Here is a 17,731-nt window from a genome sequence, read left to right as displayed (position 1 = left end):
AGTACTCTGCGTTTCTGGACGACTTTCTCCAGGGGAGTTGCTATAGATTACAAGTGCACAAAGCGTGCCCCACTTCAGCGGTTCCGATTTACAGCCGAGGATTACAGGGAAAAGTTTCGCTCCTGCAAACCACAGAATAGAGAGACCGGAGGCCAGTTCGCAGCCCATCTAGAAGGGTATTTTGATCGCTGGATTGCGATGAAATAAACTCGAGGATGAAAGCTGGCTGGGGAAAGTCTTCCTAGGAGCCGTTGACACAGACAGACAAGACTGGGACAAGACTGGGCGCAACTGCGAGGGAAAACTGGGCCGTATCATGAAGACAATGTTCCGTTGTCACGGATAACTCCCAGCGGCGGCTGCACCGCCTATGGAAGACATCTCCACCACATCATTGCCACGACGTCATCACCGTCGTTGCCAGGTGAAGTGAAGTGTTTCACACTGACATGGTGAACAGAACAGCGCACAAAAAGACGGACAGAAAAAAGGAACATGCACAACACACTAGCGCTCGCCCTCGCCCAACTTACAACACTTCTGCAATTTGTTTCCCTCTAACCTCCACTAGCTTATTTGACTCGAGACTCGCATTTAATATTCCGAAGCACATCAAATAGTTGTTTTATGACTACCCTACTCGAATTGTGTATCCCATAACATATTTCATGCTTTTCCTTGGATTCGTTTCACTATTGTTTTTCAACGTAACTAGTAAAACTCGTACAAAAACAGTACTTGCCGCATCAATAATTTCATGTACAGTCAAACCTGAATGTAATGAAGTCGGTAAAATTCGGAATTTACTTCGTTACATTGAAATTTTGCTACATAGAAATTCGAGGCTAACGTTAAAGAAAGTTTCACACATGTTTCTCGGGTGAACAAAACTCACAGAGGATGCCTGTATTTCGGTTGACCTTTCTCTGAGCCACTCTTGGCATTATTATTGGCATCACACGACGTTCGTATAGCCAGACGGCCTGCAATGCGTCTTCGTCTTGCTGTGTGATCGCGAACCGCCTCAAGACATCGATCGCGTCCACCACCTCACGGTTACTGGGCACATCGCAGGCGTCTTGCTCATCAGGCTCCATGTCGTCCCCGTCTTGAAAGTTCCCACGAACATCGCTAGCTATCGCCTCGTCGGTCACCTTTTCCGTCGCAATGACAGCAGAGTCGGCGTATAGAAAGTCGTCGTAATCGACGTTGTCAGGGGCGGCTCCATCGCCTTCGAGGCTCCATCGCCCAGGACAACGAGAAACATGGGCTTTTAGTTAGGCCTCGAAGCAAACTACTCGGCGCGAACGAAGCCGACGGACAAAACGGCGGCGGCTCTAGTGTCCTCTAGTAGCCGTTCTGTACACCACACTCGCCAGATTCGGCCAGTTTCACCCTTTGAGTTTTATCGAGGGCTTATTTCAGCGCATGTGCCTCCCAAAATCTTCTTTGGGACCCAAAAGTTTGTGACAAATTGTCCACGAAATTTTGTTACATCGAAATTTCGGCAAACGGGACTTTGTTACATAGAGGTCAAAAATACATGGCGTGCATACACTAGCGGTTAGAAAAAGTTATGTACTTAATTTACATCGGGGTTTCGTTACATAGAAGTTTGTTACATCGAGGTTTGACTGTATCGACAGAGAGATTAACTCCAAATACTCAACCTCCTCACAACCCCAATAATATGAATACCCCGCCATATGGACACCATATTTTGGGACAAACTGGGAAAATGTGCATATTTTTGTCTTGTTATTATGGACGATTTCTGGGGGGAACAGAGGTGCCCGTATCAATGAGACACGACTGTACTTCTCTCAGTTTCCCTCGATGCAAGCGTTCAGCCGCGCACGAGAGCTTCGAGACGATGCATTTGCATGCCACGGCTCGTTCTCGGCGTAACCACCCTCCGACACTTGGCGGCACTAGCAAACGTGCCAGAAACCGGTTTCTAGCGTTACCACCATAATCTATATGGCAACTACCGTGCCTCGAGTGTTTTGAACATTAAGCCAAATGCTTGTGATCAGCAAACACCCTATCAAGGGTTTTTCTTAATCGATACAGACACAGATATTCCTTGTCTATCAAACTGGGCGGCGGGGAATAGCCTGCACATCAGTTGGCTAATTAAACTAGAATGCATTTTAAACTTTTTAACCATAGTTTCACACACACAAAAAAAAAAACTATTTTTGAAGCGAGTCATTATTTAAATCAATTTGCGTAAAGAAATGGTTTGCAAGTTGTGAACCTGGAGCACCACAAGCCCCAAAGGCGTGTGGAAGAGCGCCAGGAGGTCCCCCTGGCGGCACGGAAGGCCCTCTGGGGGCAAAGGATACAAGATGAGCACCACCTCCAGGGCCGAGCCAAAGATGCCCAAGGCCGAGAGGGAGCTGATGCCCAGCGAGAACTGCTGCAAGCCAGAGCGGCCACCTTCAGCAGCTGGTCACATTCCTTGCCTCGCATTTCATCCACACACATTTCGTCAACACTGCCAGCTTTCGTGGACACACGCTTCTCCAACGTTTCGTGGACAACATTTTTTTGACCAAGTAGATGGGATTGGATTAGGGAGTTCATTTTGTTTGCTGGAGCACGCCGGAACTAAAGCGGACACAGCCAGGGGGCAAAAGCAAAGCCGTAATCCTTGCAAACAGTTTGCGCTCGAGGGGTGCCTAACCTTGAGGTCGCAACGGGCCTTGCCCAATCGGCAAGCCAGGCTACTGTGCGAATGCCAGCAAAAGTGGTGCGCCAACAGACACTTTCGACCGCGTGGCCATAAAACCTTTCCACGAAACCATCCGACAACCGAGCATTCAAAGAGAAGCTCCCCTCTCGGGGAAAATTCCGGCCCATTTTTTCTACCTCAAGCAGTTTTCTGGGAAACTCAATGAGAGAAGAAACAAAAGGCAACAGACTCCCAAGCTTTTGCCTGTGCGTACAAGCACGTGCCGTTAAGAGCCTGTCAGAGCCACGTTTACTTGTGTGCTGCTTGTGCTCGTACACCCATTGGTCCAGATGCCAATTGAGTGATTTTAAGAATCTCGCTATATATTCTTTTTCCAATCTGGAATTTGAACCGCACACAATGAACGCAGGTTGTCGGGACATCTCTGCCTAACACATACTCTCGCGTAACAGTCGGAGATTAATTTTAAAAATTTTACTGCAATGTTCAAAAAGTTTCCATTTATTTTCAAATACACCCGGCGTGCACATGCACCACACCACATGAGAAACAATCTTTCCTTCTAAGCATGCGCCTGAGATATTTCTACTTTTCCAAGTGTTGATCAGCCCCGTTGAGTGCGCCTCTCATCGAGCAATGCTGCCCTGCGCAGAAGCCACACCCGCGGAAGCCAGAGCCGTCCATAGAGAGAGTTTGGCCATATATTGGGAAGTATAGGAAACAAATGAGGCGCTATTCATCAAAAGTAGGCTGGGCGTGTTCTAGGGCATCTCCACAAATTTGACCGTGGTCAGCCAGAAGCTGCGAATAATACCCTGGCGGTGGTCGTGAGAAACAAAATTAACGAGTGCGTCGGAGTAACTCTCGGTGACTAAAAATATGGTGCACGTGATGATCACGGTCCTGCCAAAGAAAAATCTAGCGGAATAATTGACGTAATCCGTACGCCAGGCGCCGAAAACCGGGAATCTTCCGTCCAAGCGGTCAGTCTCCGTCCGAGCAAAACAGAGTTCAAGCGGCACATTTGATTCTTACGTGGTCTTGCACGATCATAATCGAAACATCACGTGCAGCATATTTTCAACCATGAAGAGTTACTACGTTTAACTCTTACGCGCTCATCAAAACTATTTCTCGCTACCACCGGTAGGGAATTCTTCTCGGCTTCTTTTTGGCCAAGAGAGAATGTCAAGCCCTCTTTCTGTGTCTGGTGCATGCCCGGGCTCTGCCCGCTCCTTTCATTGACCAAACTCTCCCTATATACGGCTGTGGCGGAAGCAACCTTTACAAGTGTTACTTCCCCGCAGTGCACCGGTGCTTAGTAAGAAGTGCGCTCAGCAGGGCTAAACTCCTGCAATCAAGACTGGTAAAAATATGAATACTATTCCAGTTCATTTTGAAGCGAATATTGTATAGCATATTATTCGAACATTCACACAACGCTAGAGATTCCCCAATGTTTAAAGAAAGATGTCTACATTTGCGCATTATACCATCATATATGATATATTTCACCGTAATAAACTCAAATGTTCTTTCAAAAAAATTTCGCGGGTTTCCAATTGAATCCTGGATGACCTTTTAGATAAAGCAAGGCTAACGTGGGATTACAAGGAGCTCCGAGTGCGGCATTTGGCAGTGCTCAGGAAGCACTCACCCGAACTTGTGGGGACGCGGGCAGGGCCTTGATGCCGACGAGCAGCTCCAGCGTGTTGTGCACCACCATCAGCAGGGAGATGCCCTGGGGGAACAAGAAGGCCCATTTGGGGGGACCCCTAATATCCACTGGCATCATCTCCCACCATTTGTGTCAACCTACAGTGGTGTGGCTCGCAATGGCGTCGGCGAGAGCAGCGCTGCAGCAGTGCCAAGACACGTCGGCGGACATTACTCGCGTCTATTCTAGTAGGCTAAATCAAAGCTCGTTTTATTGCGGTCGAGTGGCACCGCCGGGGGCCATTACTTGGCACCAGCAAATGCGTATGACCCAAATAATATTATATTTTGGACGACCAAACTTGCACAAAGATTTCTAAGAATGGTGATGTGAAGCATGAGGCATGCACGAAGCTGCAGATTAAGTGCCGTCGCCGACGGGTTATTGGATTTTGCGATTGTTATTTCTTGTATACCCGCAGTGTGCAAGGTGCCGATTGGTGGGCCCAAAAAGGCTAGTTGATGACGGAAGAAAGGGGAGATGGGTAGTCGGATGCTGGACCACGTTGAAGCGACGCTTGTGCCCCCAAGACTGGCTCCCTGCTTCCCCGTATCCCATGGCGCCCGAAACCACAAGCCGTGACTGGCGCAGTCGACAGCGGGAGCTCGGTACTGCAGAACCTCAGGGCCAGCGGCCAGCACCAACGAGCGATGGAGCGGCGAGTCCAGGACACCGCATGAACGTTGTTGAGATCAAGCAACCTTGGCTTCAAATGCGAAAAGCCCACGAGCAGACGCGTCGGAAGTTTTCTCGACGCAAAGACAGCGGCTAGTGCCGGGTGGCGAAAGCTTCACGACTCAGCACAGCCACATGACGCAGCGTTTTTCAGGATGCACCCTAACATTTGACGCAGCCAGGTGAGCGCTTCACTTCACCAGTAGACTTGGAAGACTTCGACCGGCTCACAGATGCAACAACAAAGTCACTAGAAGAGTTCTGCGACGCCCTGGATCTGGTGTCAGTTAATGCCCAGTCAAATGTGATGGGAAGACAATGCGGGAAAGGAACAATTGGCACTCAACATATTGACTACACAAACTGTACAACAGATTAGAAGGTATGGAAATAGATGAGGAAGGTGCAAAAAGTGGCGTGGAAAAGGGGTGTGGAATCGGCGAAGTGGCTGGTTTTGACCGATGCCCTTTGCCAGGCTACGAACAATGGAGTGGCTACACGACTGTCTACGCTCTACAAAAGGACCGGCGCGGCAATGGCAGTGCTGCTCACCCGCTTGTTACTGTTTATGCAGGTCATTTTCAATGTTTCATCTCGACAATTCAACATCTACGATAGCATTGGCCAACGAACTTCCACGGAATTACCACGGAGCGACGCAGCACCAGATAATGACGACGACTGGAACTTGACGTGCAAAGCAGCTGATTTTGACCTATGCCCTTTGTTAAGCTACAAACAAATATGACTGTCTGCACTCTACAAAAGGAGGAAGTTCCCAGTGCACCGTTGGCGCGTGAAACTGACGTGGCAATGGCAGTGCCGCTCACCCACTTGCCTGTGCAAGGTTTACTGCATATGTTTTGGCGATTCCACTCCAAACTCTTTACAACTGTGTCCAGTAGCGTTCGATTGGGAGGTCCAGTGTATGTACATGGCCGTTTTTTACTGTTGTGACAGCTTTCGTTTTTTTTTTTTGTTACTACTTCTACTCTGTGGGCTGGCTCCGAGCCAACTTTGCAGACGATCCTGGATGTGCAACAGGCGATTAAGGCCCAGCTTGATAATATTAAAACCAATCAAGCAACGCAAAGCGTTACTCCTGAAGATGTCTAGTTCCACCGTTTACAAACTTAGAATCAGCAATGACCGAGTGTAAAGAGAGCCGCGACAACCAGCAGCGTACTATCACGCAGTCACTTGTGCGGAAAATCAACGATCTTGATAATCGTAGCAGACGATGAAACCTAGTGTTTCATAGTGTAAAGGATGCGCACGCGCATAAATCATGGTCTGTGTCCTAAAAAACCTGTTCGAGAAAGTGAAACAAAACTTGACGTAAAACCTACAATAATTGAGGGAGTGCACAGGATAGCGAAATTCCGGGCGAACAAAAATCGGCCTTTAATTCTGAACTTTGCATCTTGCAAAGAAAAACATGCGATTCTGGGTAATGCGAAAAAATTTAAAGGGTCTAGTATCAGTTTATCGGAGGATTTTTCTGAGGTTGTACGAAGGAAAAGACGCTCTCTGTGGGAGTTTGCGAAGACTCACAAGAATGAAGACAGACGTGTCAGCCAACGCTGTATCACGCGCTGTATCTCAATGACCTCAAATATGTTTTGGATGATGAGGTCGACCAAGAAGTAAAGTTTCAATGACCGAGCGCTGGCTCGCCCGCTGCTGCCTCCTTTATTGTGATTGACTACAGGAGCATTAAAAATAAGATTAAAGATTTCAATAGCCTAGCACATACTGTTTAACCGACAGTTGTTATCGGTACAGAACCATGGCTAAACGAAGATATAGCAGAGAGCGAGGTATTTCCCCCATTACTTTGCACGTTACAGAAAGGACAGGAATAGTCACGGAGGAGGTGTACCTATCTTGGTCGATCAAAGAATTCCTTCCACCAGAATTTTAGATGATAACTCGTGCGAAGCGTTGGAGTGCCAACTGAGACCTTGTAACTTTGTCAGTATGTTCCTTTTACCGTCCACCTGCAAGTTACGTAGAGGTATTGTCAGAATTTACAACCATGGCGGAAACAATTAAATTTGATTGTATCGTTATAGGCCGGGACTTTAATCTCCCCGATTTTAACTGGCACCAGCAAAATGCCTTTTCCGGTGCAACTTGAGGGCTCAATGCAGTTATGTCCAATTTCATGAATTGGTTTGCACTGAACCAGACCGTGTTACAGCCCACTCGAGGCGACCACGCTCTTGATCTTTTTCTCACAAATGAGCCCCAGCTGGTAGGGTCCATTCTGCCGGGGATTAGTGATCACGAAATTGTTTTAATTGACGAAATTGTTCTTTGCGAAATGAATCTACAGCACATAAAAATTAACAACAATAGCAGTAGACATATGCACAACTATGCAAAAGCTCACACGGAGGGAATAAGCGATGCTCTAGACGCATATTTTATAGTTTTGGAAACACTTGCAGAATCCCACCCTCTAAAGGAACTTTGGTCGATTTATAAGGCAAAGGTTCTGGAACTGCGAGAGCGCTTCATAACTGCCTGGACCCAAGACTTAATAAAGCAAGCTATGGTTTTCAAAACAACTACGCAAGTTGACTCAGCAAAAACAAAGAATCTATAATGCATTTAAAAACAGTCCATTGGCTGAAAATCTAAATAAATTAAAGCTAATAACCGGTGAACTAAAAATTGAAATTGCCTAAGCCAAATTAGCTTACTTTGAATCATTTCAGCATAAAACTAAAGAAAATCCAAAAGAACTTTGGAAATGCATAAAAACAAATAAAAAGGATAACGTATCTATTCCAGCTTTCCTGGATGATGAAGTTATCAAATAAAATGCTAGTGATAAAGCAGAATATTTTAACAATTACTTTAGCTCAGTGTTTTCATTGCTAATAGTACTGTCGTGAGCAAAAGTCTGGATAACGCGGGAGCGCCGACCGAATTGCATCGCCGCGCTCCCTGACGGCGCGGCGCCTGGTGCCGAGACCCGCGCAATGCGCACGCGCGTCCTTTCTTATCTGCTGGCCCACTCGTTCGCTCGCTTCAACGCGATGCGCTCCTGAGCGATAAAATGGGCGCTAGGTGCCGCCCCGGGAACCAAGATTCCGAGAGCCTCGCTCACCGCTCTGGACGAGCTCGCGTGCTCCGCGGCACGCACCGTTCGCGCGTATCATTCCCGCGACTCGGCAGCCGCAATGAATTGTAGAAATTGTATTTGCGTACACGAGGCAGCCTTGGGCTTCCTTCCGAGTGATCATGCACGCGCGGTAAAGTGGTGAATGATGAGCAAAAAGAAAACGCCAAATAAGAAAGAAATATTTATTCAACCCCCCTCCCAAGAAAAAACAAGAAACAAAACGGAAGGAAAAAGAGGCGCTGGTTCAATTTGGCTGGCTTGAAATTTTTATATTGTTGATAGCGTCAGAAAGAATAAAAAAAGCATCACTTTCCTGCAAAATGTTGCAACTCTGTTGTGTAATCGCAAAGCAGAAATGGAAATATTTCCCCCTCTGCAGCCGTGCGCGGCGGCCATGGGAAACGCGCCGTGACGGTGACGCGGGGATCGCTGCAGCTCAACGCCTCACGAAGAGCAGTAGAGAGAGGGAAAGAGTAAACATCCTTGAGGAGAGCACACGGAAACCGGTGCATCCTCACGTCGACGTCACTGAGCACGTCATTTAGAGAGTTGAGGGGTGCCGGAAACTTGAATCTTTGCTATTGTTTAAAATTATAATTAGGGCACACAGACTAAATCGCTTTTCTGTTCTTTACTTGAGAAGTGTCGGAGAACAACTCCTATAATTATTTGGCCATTGTCCGGAAATCGTTGCATAGCCGCTTTATTTTATGGCTTCCGGTACAAGTCATCACAGCTGATGTCAAACTGAACATTTTAAGGTCATTTCGCGAACAACCATGCTGAGAATATGTGGCCAGTACCATGTGTCTTTTTTCTCGTTATTTTCTTGACTTCTTGACCTTTTACAACGCGTGCATAATAAATTGAGCAGCAGCTGTTTGCATTGTAGCCGGGGCAAATTTAGGGGGAAGCTTAAAAATAACGAAGGGAGGGAAGCGACAGTTTTTAACGCGTCGCCGAGTCGCGAGAAAGATATGCGCGAACGGCGCGTGCCGCGGAGCACGCGAGCTCGTCTAGAGTGGTGAGCGAGGCTCTCGGAATCGTGGTTCCCGGGGCGGCACCTAGCGCCCATTTAATCGCTCAGGAGCGCATCGCGTTGAAGCGAGCGAACGAGTGGGCCAGCAGATAAGAAAGGACGCGCGTGCGCATTGCGCGGGTCTCGACACCAGGCGCCGCGCCGTCAGGGAGCGCGGCGATGCAATTCGGTCGGTGCTCCCGTGTTATCCAGACTTTTGCTCACGACAGTACATAAGGACACTGTAGACCATGGAAGATATTTCATTTGATTCCCAGGGGAGAGAAATTTTATTGGAACACTGAAGTGTTTCAACGGCGACATTCCCCGATTGTTTGCCAAATGCCCTACATAAATCCTGTGCACGCTCAGTAACCCCATATTTGAAAGTGCTCTTTGAGAAGTCACTGAATGTATGTCCTCTTCCTCTTGACTGGAAGATAGCATCCGTTGTTCCGATTCACAAGTCAGGCTCTCGTACAGTCTCAAATCACCGTCCAATTTCATTAACTTCCATTTGTTGCAAAATTCAAGAGCATATATTATATACCTCTATTGCAAAACACATTGACACTCATTCATTGTTTAATCCGTTTCAACATTGTTTCCGGAAGGGATTGTCTTGCATGATGCACATAACCGAATTCACTCGCGATATAGCGGAAGCACTTGATAACCGTGCACTTGCTGACTGTACCTCCCTGGACTTTAGTAAAGCTTTTGATGTAGTTCCCCATAAATCATTATTAGATAAATCGTCGAGTTTTAGTGTTAATTATTGAGTTATTTCTTGGATTTCAGAATACCTACGGTGTAGGCATCAGTACACTGTAGTAAACGGCGCAGCATAAAAAATTGCGGAAGTAACGTCAGGAGTGCCACAAGGGTCAGTCTTGGGACCTCTGCTTTTTTAAATTTATATAAATGATATCAAGAAGAATGTTACATCATCTATGAAAATTTTCCCGGATGACTGCGTATTGTATAAAACATTAACTCGTGAAAATGACAACTACATGCTTCAAAAGGATCTAGACAACATACACACATGGTGCGAAAAATGGGGGATGAAACTAAACCTAGATAAGACCGTATCCATGAAGTTTTCGAGAAGGCGAACGACAATTAATTTTTCTTAAGTCGTAAACAACGTTAGTCTAAAAACCGCGTTTGAATTCAGGTATTTAGGCATCTACTTGACATCATCATTGTGCTGGCATCGACATGTGAACTAAACTATTGCAAAAGCTAGCAGATCTTTAGGGTTTATAACCCGAAACACTAGACACTTCCCTCGGGACTTTAGAGAACTCCTCTACAAGTCAAACGTGCGTCCTGTACTAGATTATGCCTGTACTGCATGGGATCCTCCAATCAACATTGACACAGATAAAATAGAAAAGTGCAAAACCGAGCAGTTCGGTATGTTTTAGAAAAAGCAAAATACGGAAGAGATTGTAGCGTAACGCGTTCCAAACAAAAGTTAAAATGGGATACGCTCGAGAAACACACGACGGAACTTAATTTAAAGCTATTCCATAGCACGTATCGCTCGCAGTCTGATATTCCACGTGAAACATATATCTTATTGCTGCACATGTCTCTGCTCCTGTGGATCACATCCACAAAGTACACGAGTACAGATGTAAGACCAGAGCATTTATTAGATCTTTTCTTCCAAAAACAGTTGGTCAATGGAATCAATTAGCTTCGCCTATTGCATCAATTCTTTCAAATGATGCTTATTTTTCTGCCTTAGAAGCAGACCTTCACTTTATTGGTAAACATTTTAAAAAGTAAATATGTGCCACAAAAGTTTGCGTTTGCTCCGTATGTCGCGACAGCAATCTTTTTTTTTTTTTTTATATATGCCCGACGTGAATTTGATTTTTTTTAACTGTCAAAAGGAATTTGTTGTTTCTCGTTTGCATTGCTTTTTTTTGCTCTTTCTCTCGTGCAAATATTTTTACTTTTACCTGCTGTTAAATTTCTTAGTGTGTAACCCTCTCACTGTGACGCCACAAGGTGCTGCGGGTACCGAATAAATAAATAAATAAAAAAAATGTTGGTACGGCACATTTACTTTCCTTTCGTCAATCATTTGGTATAAAGCAGTGGGCGATCGTTGTAGGTGATACCGCAGTTTCGCTGGCCAACCACCGTCACAGCGAGATCGGTGCCCCAACCTTTTTTAATCTGCCGATTTTTCGGACTGCTCTATTATTTGGAGGTCTTTTCGGTCCCTGCGAAGTCCGAAAAATCGGTCGGCGATTGTACTTGGTTAAACGACCGTTTTCATAGTAGAAGCGTTATAAATGCATTTGACTGTATTATCGAGACAACGACGCTTCGTAAAGAACAAAAAATTGTTGACTCCCTCGATTGTTTGTGCAGCCTCTGCACAAAAAATATGACACAGCAACAACAGTATCTGTCATATCCTAAATGCCGACTTTGCAAGTCACCAAATGCACACGTCACAGAGGGCCAATTTGCAATTTTTCTTTCTAAACATAAACTTTATTTTTCACAAAAATATGTTTTTCGGGGTGCACGAAACAGGAAAATATATTTTTTTAGTAAGAATTAAAAATGTCAACCGGACCTAGTTATTCGATCCTATCTAAAACTCACCCCGGCCATGTTTCTTTACCTCTTTCGCGGCAGTGTTATTTTTTCAGAAGACATACCCCAGTGGGTTGTTTTTTTCTTAAAAAAGGATAGCAGCAACAATAAGTGAATGCACAGTGTTTTTTTTAATTATCTAACGGGAGCATGGACAGTGCTTGCAAGCTGTCCAGAATGAGAAGGCATCGAAGGGAAAGATTAAGGGCAAAAAGTTTCATCTTTCTTCCATTCGGTTTCATTTTCGCGAGTCCGCTTCCAATCAACATTCTGGCGGCCTAAGGCTCTGTACAGGAGGTGCTTTCCACAACTTTTGAGTTGGATGATGAGTTCCCATCGTCTGATTTCGAATTTGAGAAGTGTTAGAAGTGTGAACTGCCACAGGAGCAACTCAAGCACGATTCCCCAAAGACACGAGAGACAGCAACACCTCCCGGGGCGCACACAGTTTTGCGTTTAGGCGGGAACTTTTCGATATATTAAGATGATAGATGGCAGAATACAATGAGCATTGCTGCTAGCACCAAAGTACAGAGCCACAAGTGTCAGGAGGAGGCACCTACCGTGAGCCCCAGCAGCAGCAGCATGGCCACCGGGTAGGCCAGGTTACGTCTCCAGGGAGAGGCTGACCGCTGGATGCCTGCGAGGGCCGCCAGTGTGGGCCGAGGGTTTCTCCGACGAGGACCCCCAACGCCCGCTTGTCCCTACACGCCTCCCCCATCAGACATCTTTCGGTGCACTTGGTCGCTGGCACGGTGCCCAAGGCTGCGCTTTCCGCTCCGTCTCCCTCGTTCGACCAACAAGTCACGCCAAAAAAGAAAACCTCGACTTATATACAATGAATAAGCTGCTCATTGCTTCGCTTTCGATGGTTTTACCCATCTCATTCTATAGGGGCCTTTTGTTTCCTTAAACAAAAATAGTCACAACTGCCTCTCCAGCAATCGCTCTGCTAGAGTGGGTGGAAGGATCTTCCCCTTTTAACCTGACCATCCCTTTTTATAGGCACACTTTCCAGTCATCCTTTCTTGAGGGGTAAGTGCAAAAAAAAAAAATGTTTTTTTAAACAGCCTAATTGGGACAAGCATGTCACAAAACCAATGTTCCGCGGAAAAAATAATTTTTTTTTTTTTGGCAATATTTACGTCAAAGGACATAATTTAGTCGGAGTCAGAACCTCTCCACATTTGGAACTCGCGCTCTTTCGACCCCCGCGGAGGAGAACTACGCCCTGCCCCTCACTCTTGGATTTGCTCTTTTTTGTTGACTTGGCTGCTGAGTTGAATGATGCAGCGACTCAACTTCCGGTAAGATCTGGCTACAACGGGCAACAACGCACGTTAAACATGGCGCCGGTATTGTTTTGGTTTGACGGTACACGAGAAGCTGCGAGGTTTGCGAGCACATAGTGAAGACGTGACCGGAGAAGTGCCCCTAGGATGTTCCCGGAAGACGGAAAGTATCATTCACAATCGTCGTGTGTGCTCTGAAAGCGAAGAGGGTCACAGGGTCCACGAGTGTGCAACCAGAAGCCAACATTCACGAAACTGCGTTGACTTCGGCGATCTCGTTCTGTTTGGTGCAACACGGCGATGCGACAAAGAACGGAAACGTTTGTGGTGTGTGTAGTGCAGTGCTTGGAAGTAGACACCCACACTAACACGGAGTGCAAATTGGCTGTTGTGGGGTTGCGGTTCAGCGGATTTAGTCCCGTCCTCGTCAGCTGGTTCAGTCAAACTGGTCCGGGAGGAGGCAGTGAGCGTTTTTAAAAGTAAATCTTCCTTCATTCCGTTTCAAAATGTGGAAGATTCCCGACGCATACCGTGAGTAAAAAGCTGTGGGCGTTTTCAACAAAATTACGTCGTTTTAATTGAACTCTGAATTGTTGTCCTAAATCTGCCGTTTTTATGCTTTGTGTTGGACTGCATTTGCACAGCAACGTGTTGCGCTCATCGTGCGGTGTGAATAAATTTGGGCAAGATTTCCTACCTGCCCACAGATGCATGAACTGATACCATTTTTTACGTAGTGAACAAAGTGCTTTTTTTGTTATTTTGGGAAGAGGCGTTGTGCATTTATTATGGTATAATCACTCGAAATTTCAGAAATTGGGGAGGGCGAGCAAGCTTTCCGAACTTTGTCTCTTTGCTCTCTGGCACTGCCCCTAGTTTCAAGTTTCAAGGGACATAACTACTAGCAGGTACAAAGTGCTCTAAAGCAGGTAAAAAATGGGAAGCTTAGGAAGGTGCGAACTCCGTGTTTCGCGCTTTTCACAAGGTGACTGGGGAAGTGCTTTTGCAAGGCATGCGGAATATGAAACCGATTTTGTTATGCCCGTCGTTTGCATCTCTCCAGCAAAACAAATAAAATAATCTACAAAACAACTAATTGGCCACATTTTGACATGGCTGCACACAAAACAGTTAAAAAAATAAAAGCATTTGCCGGATCTTTTGAAAATTGCTTCTTCTCCTGTGGTCCGGAAAGAGTTAAAGAGCGGGTGCAACGATTATACATGTTTAGTAGATACCGCATAAAAGTAATCCTCAGCGTCGCTAACCTTGGAAACGCGCATTAGTTTTACTTTCCACACAATGGTAGAAGAAATGGGATAAGTTGACTCCCTGCACTTGCGGTCAGATCAAGCGGCCAGGCAATCCGGTGCTGGGGTTGGCAAAACACAGGGCACATCCTCCAGATCCTCTTAGGATTCGGCCATTCCCGTAAGCAGCGCAACTGCCGCCATCCCAATGCTTGTCGAGGCAGGGATTGTCCCGAGCAGAAGCAAAGCATTCACGCAGTCCAATGTATAAGCCGGAATTAGATAGCATCGCCACGGGTAATCCTCGTGGCTATGTCAACACTGCAATCCGCATGATTACGTCGTCAAGTTTTGTGAGGCAGACTCTGAAGAAAGAGAGCCTACTTTTACACTTTTACAAATTACACCGCGACAAAGAAGTTTCCCGGTCAGTGATGTAGGTCCGAGCGTTCTTGGGTCACACTAGTTAGCTCGCGTAAAGTGAGAAATATTCCATCTTAATATCGTTGCATGGCCCCTTTAAAGAGTCTACGCTCGATTCGCATGGAGTAATTTGCATTAAAGAAATATTTGATCAGCAGCCAAGTCTTAATGAAAATGTTGGCCCACACGCAGCGAGAGCCCCACTCGCAAAACGAGCTGCCGCCGAGGTCCACCCACCGAGTTCTTGGCGCCTCCTCTGGAGCTGGCGCAGCCTCCGCTCCACGGATGCCGTCCCGTTGCTACCATTGGCGTACGCCGGGCGGATCTGGAACTCTGCAATCAGACGGGCCCCGCTCAGATCCCACCTTGGCCGCCCACACTCCTTTCTCAAGCTTCCCGCAGGTGGCGCCACGCGCTCCCACTTTACGTGCGGGAAAAGTGCCAACGGAAGTAAGAGTTAATACAAAACGTTGGGTTATGATCTTAGGTAACTCAAGATTGGTAAACGTCCCCCGCCAGAAAGTTGTCCCGGACGAAAGGATGCCTTGAAACGAAGGGTTTTAACGGTTGTGGTGGATTTTTATCGAATGCGAGGCTGTCGATGATGAGGCAATGTTCCGTCCCATGCGTCAATTCCCTTCCCAGGATCCCCAAAAGTGGCACCCTCTTCCCTCTCGGCCGTGCTTCCTGTCCTGCCACCGCCTTAGACTAGAAAGGAAAGGCATTCTACCTCTCTCTCCGATCCCATCTTGGTCAATTTTCTACATCTAGAGAGTCTCCTTTCATATGGAGATCCGAACCAAGCAACGAGCTTCACCACTTCGCACCGGCACGTCCGAGCAGCGGCTGGCACGTGGGAGCACCCGCATTAGCTTGACGGGCGTAGAAACTTCGCTCCGTCCGAAAGGTGGATGTTCTTTGACGACGATTAAATGCGGAAACCTGGTTTTAAAGAGCACTAGTGAGAAAAAAATGTTGGCCTCCATGTTTGGGGCGATGCGGGTCTTGGAATAGAAAGCTATCGCTAAAAATGTCATCTTCAAAAAATCGCAGCATGTGGTCCGTAGTATACCTTCCCAAAATATGAATGCTCAATTCAGTCTCTAAATATTAGAAAAAATTCCGAGGACACCTAAACACTTCTTATGACTTGTGAATGCGAAAGCATAAATGACGTTCTTCCGCTCCCTTAGTTCGTCTGCAGCGTAGTGGCGTGGACGGCCACGTTTCGCTACTGCTGAGGTGGCCGCGCGCGCCGAGCTCAGCCGTGCGGCCTCTCCAGGGTTTGCTCGAGCAGGCTATGCAGCCAGGCGCTCTCTCTTACCGGCGGCAAGGCCTCTGCGTGCGTTGCGCTGCCATGGAGAGGGCGTCTCTGGTGGCGTTCCTTGGAACTACGCCGTGCGAGAGCCAATGGGAGCCTCGTTCCTTGAAACTATGGCGGGCGCCAGCCAATGGGAAACTATCCATCAGATTTCTGCTACAGACGACAGGCTACGCTCGATTGGGACAGGGGAAGGTGCCGTTTGGCGCGGCTTCAAAAGCTGATGACATCGGTTCGCTCCACAGGACAGTTAATGCTTTCGCAATAAAAACAATTTGTAAGCAGTGAAGAGCCCGACCACGGAACCGACCGGGACCAGCTTAGTGTTGTTTGAAAGCTGGTTTCCCACGCTTCATTTCAGCGTACTTCGAAGTGGCATCCGCAACATCGTCGATGCTTTTCAGAACAGTGCGAGCCGAGCTCAAGAGAGATGCTGATTGTTCAAAGCGCGCGCTCCTCCGAGGCGCCGCTCTCCGACTGGCCTTGGAGTGCCTCTCCTCTCTCCCTAGCCTGCTTTACGTCATCTGCTTACATTCGCCGTCCTATTTAAGAAGAAGGACCGACTGAACCGTGTGTACAAGCGGGCGGCTATGGACTACTACGGATACGCATTAAGGGCCCACAGGCAACGAGCCCTAGGGATGAAAAAGGCGGGACACTTTGTTGCACATGACGACAACAGACCAAGCCCTGAACCACAGCCACTGTCCTAAAGGTGACGATTCTTGGTGATCCTACAACTATGCACTGGCCAGCCACGAGGAGTCATCGACGCAAGAAGCTTCTACCAGGCTTCACTTGCGCAGCACTGGAGTCAGTCTTTCACAGGCTGAGTAACCAGGCACTCCTAAAGCGCTGCAGTGATGGCATGACACAAAATGCCATTCAGAGCCTACACTCGGTGATCTGGGGCTAAACCTCCAAGAGCACGCATGACTCTCTGCTGGCTGTGGAAAGGGCTGTTCCTGAAGCAGTGTCTCGCTTCGACCAGGGCATGGCAAAGACCACCAAGGCGATAGCAGAGTAGCTCGGCTGCAGCACTGGGAGCTGTCCGACACGTAGAAACCTCGAGGTGAAGATGGCCTAAAGGCACAAGCCCCACAGGCCTAGAGGGCCTAGAGGCACAAGCCCCAGGACTCGCGTGAATCTACAATCACAGCCGAAAAACTCTGACACCATTTTCTGTATTTTTTTTGTAATTGCCATTTGTCGACTGAGGTTGAGCTATAACCAGACTGCATCCTAACCCAGGCGAAAATCAGTCCACTTCCAGCTGGATTATGGAACTAGAAAAGAGGCAGTCCAGCTGGGATCCAGCTGGACTGCCTCATACCCAGTTCTATAATCCAGCTGGAAGTGGACTGATTTTCGCCTGGGAAAGCTTCCATTTTTTCTATGATTTCAGTAGTAAAGGTTCTAGCATAGAGAAAAATTAAAAAACAATTTTCTGAGCTTTGTCTTTTTTTTATAAGGTGCCATTTCCTTATGAACATTTTGATAATGTTTGCATAAATGAATGCCAGAGAACTTGGTATTGTTTTTCTCAGCCACAACTGAACTGCATCCTTAAGCTTTCTTT

The 17,731-nt window shown here is 47.0% G+C and overlaps 1 protein-coding gene across 2 annotated transcripts in view; it reads right to left on the bottom strand.

Moving 5' to 3' along the window:
• Positions 1-17,731, bottom strand: part of LOC8039909 (protein LMBR1L) — a 116,085-nt gene that overhangs the window by 51,954 nt on the left and 46,400 nt on the right. The window contains exons 10-13 of one of the 2 annotated variants that reach the window (XM_029980379.4): positions 15,069-15,164; positions 12,430-12,506; positions 4,356-4,439; positions 2,349-2,422 (exon numbers count right to left, since the gene is read on the bottom strand). In XM_029980379.4, coding sequence (XP_029836239.2) covers positions 2,349-2,422; positions 4,356-4,439; positions 12,430-12,506; positions 15,069-15,164 — 331 coding nt within the window. The remainder of the gene's footprint in view (positions 1-2,348; positions 2,423-4,355; positions 4,440-12,429; positions 12,507-15,068; positions 15,165-17,731) is intronic. The other variant, XM_029980380.4, reaches the window with a different exon arrangement.

The sequence above is a fragment of the Ixodes scapularis genome, unplaced genomic scaffold, assembly GCF_016920785.2.
Source record: "Ixodes scapularis isolate PalLabHiFi unplaced genomic scaffold, ASM1692078v2 PGA_scaffold0__279_contigs__length_252992795, whole genome shotgun sequence".
In the NCBI taxonomy this organism is placed as follows: domain Eukaryota; kingdom Metazoa; phylum Arthropoda; class Arachnida; order Ixodida; family Ixodidae; genus Ixodes; species Ixodes scapularis.
This window is presented reverse-complemented; position numbering and strand designations above follow the sequence as displayed.